Genomic DNA, 7000 nt, shown 5'->3' with positions numbered 1-7000 from the left:
AAATCTTCTCGGGTTTTTGTTGAGATTTGAAAGCGAATATGAATTGAACAACAATGTATGTTGTACACTGTAAATGATACGGTTTACAACCAGTACGTTTGTATACATGTATGGTATAAAATAAAACTACATAATAATATAAACAATAACAAAAACTATTTAATAATATAAACAATAACAAAAAAAAAAAATACCTACCAAATGGCATTTGATCCGGAAAATTGGGAAAAGAGCAACGCAAACTGGACCAATGTGGGCCGGATATATCTTATAGAATGTATACGACATTATACAATAGACATTAACATTGTCCATTACTTTATCGCACATGATTCATGTGAAATGTTTCGCACATATCAATGCAATCAAATTTAATACATATAAACGTATGATAGTTAACAACAATTATAAGATTCGAATCAAGCTTTTGAGCAAGGCAACTTGAACTGCTAGAAACCTTAAAAGAAAACTTGTGCTTCTCCACTTAAAAGTTAAAAACATGCTTCTAGCAAAAATGTGGCCGGATTCTAACAATTAGTTGCATTTGTTATCGGAACAAAAGATACAACAAGACTAGACCGGATAAGACTAGATAAAACGGACAAGACTACACAACCATTCTAGTGCTATTTTCGGTGATTAGGATAACATGACATTTCACGTCTTTTGCACAGACGATATATCAGAAGCAAGTTTATCCTACTGACATCAGTCCCAGTCTAATACACTCAAATACAGTACTAGGCTTTATGTATGTACTGTCATACAATCTACACACTATGACGTCGACCGCCGCCTACTTCTTGAACCCGTATTCGACTTCATCTCCCGTACATTTGTCGAACAAGGACTCGGACTCCCAGACGTTTCCGAACTCTCATTATCACTATCCTTATCTTTGCTTGAAAACAACTTAGACAATATCCTTGTTGACATAACCATTCCTTTAGCCTTTCGGTTTCCATTTCCACCTTCTTTTATCCTTAGAGAACCAAATTCTCCTTTCAAACTCTTGAGTTCTTCACTTGTTGGCACCGAATCCCATTCTTCTTCTGTATTTGTGGTTCCCGATCTCGAACTCCCGTGGGACCCGGCTCGTATTTGCTCAAAGAAAAGAATTTGCACAACAATACGTAAAGGTAGTCTTTCATTTTGGATTGCATGCATGCAAGCTTCTGATGATAACTTCCTACAATCCATTAGTCTACAAACTCTTTTCTTCTCAATCTTGCTCATCCCAGGGTGTTCCTACAAGATTCAAGATATATAAGATCAGTTGTGTGATTTCATTATAAGGTAAGCAAATTACAAATATGCCATCGGTATCTTTTTGCAATTTTGGGCCGAAAATGTTTCTTTTTGCATTTTTGGGCCCAAAATGTTTCCTTTTGGCCCGTTCCCAACTTCCAAGCCAAATGAATATAAGTGTAAATTACATATCTGGTCCTAAGTATAACTGATTTTCTAGTTTTGGTCCCAAAAGTTTTCTTTTGTTATTTTTGTTCTTACTTGAGGTTTGTAAAGATTTTGTCCCTGATCCTCGTAGAATGACGTTTTTGTCCCTGTCTTTAGGGACGAAAAATAGTATTTTTACTTGAATTAGTGTCAAAAAAAACGTAACAAAAACCACATATTACGACCAAAATTGCAAAAAATATATATATATATTTGGAGCCAAATTTGAGGAAAAAACAGCTATACTGGGAGCCAAAAAAATGTATTTACTCGTGACTATATTGCAAAAACAGTGATACTCGGGGTCCAATTTGTAAAATACTCTTATAACTTTGTTAAATTTACCTTAAGAAACGTGTCAATTGCACGATAAATTCCGTCATGCGAAATTCGAGGTAGAGTGGACACAATTTCTGCAAGATCGGTGAACTTCAACAATGGCAAATCAGGGTTTTTGGCGATTTCAGCAAGATAGCAATCGATGAGCTTGGCTACTTTGACTTTGGAAGCAGAGTCAACGAATTTGACCTCTAGGAAGCCATGTTCGTCGCCATTATCAGCAATTTGATCCTGCATCATGAAGATCTTAACGAGTTCTTGAACCAAATCAACATCAAGATTCACAAGATCAGAAACCAATGCGTTTTGCAGCTGTTGACCAATTCGTTGACCCAATTCACGCCTTCTTGTTTCCCCACAATCCAAACGAACAGATTCATGTAATAACTGAATCAAAAAATCACAAGAAACGCTCGTTTTTTCTTTGGGTAAAAGAAACATGATCGTTTCAATCAAAGAACGGATTTTAACATCATCGCCACCATTCTTTAACCTTCTTTGTGTGTAAGCTTTTAAAGATTCACCAAGAACATCAAGGCTTACCTTCCCTTTACCCCTAATCGTTGTTATGACCTTTTTATACAAATCAACAGGAAGTTCACACAAATCTTCAACCCACCAATCTTTTGGAACCATAACCTGTTTTCTAACACCATTGTAGAGTGGCGTTTCGTTACCATTTTCAGATTTTGTTCGATTGTAAGTATACGACCACTCAATTTTACAGGGATCCATGGAAGCCTTTGAAGCTATGGAATCAAGACAACGATTGACAATCTTCAATTCATCAGACGACGATGTAAGAAGAAGAGACTTTGTAGTTTGGAAAACAATAATCGAATCTTTCCATGTTCTGAAAATGCTCGAATCCAGAAAAACTTCCGTTTTGTAAACGAGGTTTCCTTTATCCACAATTTCATGCATTTCTAGATACTCTGCTGCACATCTAGCCACCACCACGTTGTATGCATTTAATGTAACTGTCATTCCATAACAAAACTTCGCACATATCTCAAACCCACCAGGCCCACCGGGTATTTCATGGAGATCGATTTCAATGGCGTTTTCATCGTGTGAAATTGTCATCATTTTCTGGAAACGACCACTCTTTGACAAAAGGGGAAACTGCATACAAAGTAGTTTTTTAGTATTAGCATCACTATTATCGTTCTCAAATCATTATATGAAGTTTCTATACCTTGTGCAGATAAAACTTGACGTTACAAACATTTACAATTATGTCAGTAGCGAGCTCAGCTGCTACATACCTGTAAAAGACGATTGGGATTTAGTGTTTCAAGTTCTTGAGTTCATCGATGAATTACAAAGAAAGGATCGAAATTCGCAAACTGACCGTGTATTTTCGCTACTGGATTGGAACAAATCCGGCTTCGATCCAAGTTTCATAAACTTCATACTGAAAACCCTAGAGATGCTAAACGATTAGCACCTTCAACTTCAAGATCCCAGATCGTGATCGATAAAATTGAGCGATTTTAAGTATGGGAGTGTATTTGATTCCTTATTTTACCAACTTCTAGGGTTATAGGTTGTGCGAAAAACTGAATATATGGCAAACCAGAAAAGAGGGGGTATTCAGGTTTCAACTTTCAAGATTTCTTGAAAATAAGCAAGCTTTTTTCAAGAAGAGGCGAATAAGGAGACAATGCAATATAAAGTACACGCTTTTTCACATACAGTGTGGGATAAATTTTAAATTTTTACGCCATTGGAGACACACCCCCACTTCCCTATTATCTGCTATCTTATCTTTCTTGGAACTAAATTTCAAGATTTAATCCCTAAGATCCAAAGTTCTTCAAGAAAAATCTTTCTTTTACCGAAGGATGACGACCTGCAAAAGTTGAAATGGACCACTTATATCAGTAGACAACAATAAAGACAAACTTTGATTGATAATTTCACAGGATTAACAAATTTGTTTCGAGGATTAAGGGAGCAATAAAGCATAAAACCCGGAAATTAATCCACTCATTCTAGATTTGAGCAAACAAATTTACAAACCACATTTCATTTCAAGCCTCAAATAACCCGCATTAAGGGTGAAATTTGTTTCGATAGTAGTACAACTTGATATCATGCAAATCTTATCCTGATATTATTACATGATTGATATGGATATCAAACCTTAGTTATTCACAGACCCCATTTGAGAACTTGAATTTAAGATAGAGTCACTTCAAGGTTAGATCAAGTTGGAATAATCAATCAAATATGGAGCAGAAACACGTGAAATCCAACAGTTGATTGGAAGCAGAGCAGAAAATAAACAAAACAGTAAAAGATAAAATCTTTTTAGGAGAAAGGAAAAGGAAAGAAAGAGATGATCGATCAAGGAACAAGACAACAACAAGAAAACCCCACATACCGCTAAAAAAATCTTGAATCTTTTGAAACTGATATTCAATAGCATAAGGTGAAGCGAACAAAATCAGCTTTGTCGTTGTAGGTTTGTTAATGGCTCGATAAAAAGTGAGAAAAAAATTGGATCGCACAAAAGAAGATAGCTAAGAAAAGTGAAAAAGAAGAAAGGGAGAGGACAGAAAAGAGGCATGAAAAAGACGAGTTGCCCGCTTATCTTTGCCAGCCACTAAAGCGACACTGTGTTCTCGCAAAAAGCCAATGCGTTTCATCGACTTGTTCCCACCGTAAAACTGTTAAAGCTCTCGGCTTCTACAAACTCATTGTTAATCCTTTTCAACATTTTTGTTCTAAGGATATACGGCAAAAGTTTATTTATAATTAATAAAAAAATATTTTTATAAACGTTTTTTATTTATTAGTAATTATATATTCATATTTTTATTTATTTGAAATGGTTTACTCGTTTCTCAAATATATTAATTGTAAATAAAATAATTAATGGGGTAAAAAGACAAATAAATAATTGTGGTTATTAATTAAATAGTTCCTAAAATCACAAACTATTTTCTCAGTTCTTCAAGTTCGTCGACCATCAAAAATCTCGTATCTTCAAAAGCATAGCATCATCATCGATTATCACATCTTACTCGACTAATTTTGTTTGAAAACCATTAGATCTTTGTCATCGTTGATCGGTTATGTTTCAAAATCTAAATTATTCAACCTCATTAACCAATTCGATCTCCTTAAGTGATCATCATCAACATATACACTTCATAACATCATCATATATGTGTAATTGATCATCAACATATTCATTTCATATCAAGTTCAACATTGATATGTGAAGTGTAACTATTACACTTGTGAATGTTTTTACCACAATTATATAATCTAACTCGTATGCACTTTAATTGTTTGATGAAATGTATAAACTAAATGTACCACAAAATATTCATATATGAATGTACACTTGACTTAGCATATGCTTACTAAAAGCTATGAAACGTTATATGTAATTCACATTTGAATTATATATAAAAGTTATACTGATATGTTTTTCATGGATCTTAATGAGCAGTTCCCTTCTCAAGGAGATGCGATCAATGATTAGTTTTTTGATACAACCGGTTATATTCGAAACGTTTGATTTATCTAAACTTTAGGATCACACAAAGTCATGAATAGAGTATATCATAACTCTAATCTTGTTTACATGCGCATGAAGACATTTGATTGCATACGCGACTAGTATAAGCCCAAAACACGACCAGATGTCGACTCGCTCCTACTTCATACTTGGGGGACTTGATGATATATATCCCTAATCGGACCCTTTTTCTGGATTCGGGTAAATACGTTCTGCCAACCAGGTTCGGTTCGGCCTTCTACTGATGGTTAAGGGTTCGAATCGTTCTTCTACCATATGGTTCAGTTTGGTTTTCTGCTGATGGTTTGGTTTGGCCAATCAGGTTCGGCCTCGGCTAAAGAGTTTCAGCCTCGGCCAACCAGAATGCTCCTTCCTAAGACAAGAGGTCCAACTTTATGGTCCTTCCCAATGAATGTTTTTCAAATATATGCTTCTTCCCAAGACAAGAGTATCAGAACTTATACATTCTTCCCCAAGATAACGACTTCACACTATATATATATACATCTCACAAACATACACCTAAGGGTAAGCTCATCTTTCTTTTTCTCTCTCTCTCTCTCTCTCTCTATATATATATATATATCATCGAACTTGAATTACTATCGTCGACTAATTTAACCATCGGAGGGTTCTCCCAGGACCCGTTCCCAGAAAAGTCCTAAATGGTAGTTTTGTATTTCAGGTACGAAGTTTCGGATCTCTTTTGCATAGTCGGATTCGAGACATTTATCGATACCTGAAAAATATAAGATTCAACAAAACTTTATGTTGTTGATAATATATGGAGTTTAAATAGGCCATTTGTAAATGATTTTACCATCAATATATAAGTTAGCTTGTGTGCATTTTAAATGTTTGATTAAATGCATAAACTAAATGTACCACATAATATTCACACATAAATATGCTTGCACATGTGAATCAACATGTACTTACTAAAATTAATGAAAGATTATATTCAATTCATATGTGAATAATATAAAAGTTATATTCACATGTGAATATATCATATAATGTAATATTCACATGTGATTATACCATGTAATGTGCATGCTTGAATATACTATGTAATATTTACAGGTGAATATAATGTATAATTATAACATGTGAATATAACATTTAATATTCACAAAAGAATATAATGTATAATTATACATATGAACATAACTTGTAATATTCTGTAACACCCATTGCATGAGCCTATTTGAATTAGCCTTTAATTAAATCTTTCAAATTAATTTCAGAGTTTTAGTATGGGGAGAAGCGATCTCCAAAGTTAAATTTAAACATTTTACGGAGTTCAAATGCGAATAACGATCCCAATTAATTCTTTCCAAAACATTTAGTGATTTAATACAACAATTCATGCGAGAATGTTACAACAGATATCAAAACAAAGGTTTAAGAAGATATTACAAACAAAAAGTCCTCTAAATATCTAAATTTCATAAGTTTGCTAAGCTTCTGACATTATCTACTAACCTGTAACAATTTATGGACAAGTGGGTTAGGCTATAGGGCATCTAGTGAGTACAATCCTAGGGTTAGACATTATGGACAATGTATGAATGAACATTGTGGTCCATACACCAATATATAAACCTGTACTATCTCAAAACAACAAAATCAACATCAAAAGTCAACTTAGGGGTTAAATATTATACTAGT

The 7000-nt window shown here is 34.1% G+C and overlaps 1 protein-coding gene across 3 annotated transcripts; it reads right to left on the bottom strand.

Moving 5' to 3' along the window:
• Positions 1–523: 523 nt before the first annotated feature.
• On the bottom strand, positions 524–4429 carry LOC145087477 (phototropic-responsive NPH3 family protein NPY4-like). 3 transcript variants are annotated; one of them, XM_079025428.1, is made up of 5 exons: positions 4184–4429; positions 3149–3649; positions 2993–3062; positions 1801–2919; positions 524–1248 (listed from the first exon to the last, which is right to left on the bottom strand). In XM_079025428.1, the coding sequence occupies exons 2-5, from the start codon at positions 3208–3210 to the stop codon at positions 778–780; spliced, it is 1722 nt and encodes a 573-aa protein (XP_078881554.1). In that variant the 5' UTR covers positions 3211–3649; positions 4184–4429; the 3' UTR covers positions 524–777. The 3 variants fall into 3 exon arrangements, with proteins under 3 accessions (XP_078881554.1, XP_078881555.1, XP_078881556.1); XM_079025429.1 differs by lacking the exon at positions 4184–4429 and adding an exon at positions 3943–4156; XM_079025430.1 differs by lacking the exon at positions 4184–4429 and adding an exon at positions 3820–3936.
• Positions 4430–7000: the final 2571 nt, after the last annotated feature.

The sequence above is a fragment of the Lactuca serriola genome, chromosome 2 (assembly GCF_051521515.1).
Source record: "Lactuca serriola cultivar US96UC23 chromosome 2, Lser_US96UC23_V15, whole genome shotgun sequence".
Classification (NCBI taxonomy): Eukaryota; Viridiplantae; Streptophyta; class Magnoliopsida; order Asterales; family Asteraceae; genus Lactuca; species Lactuca serriola.
This window is presented reverse-complemented; position numbering and strand designations above follow the sequence as displayed.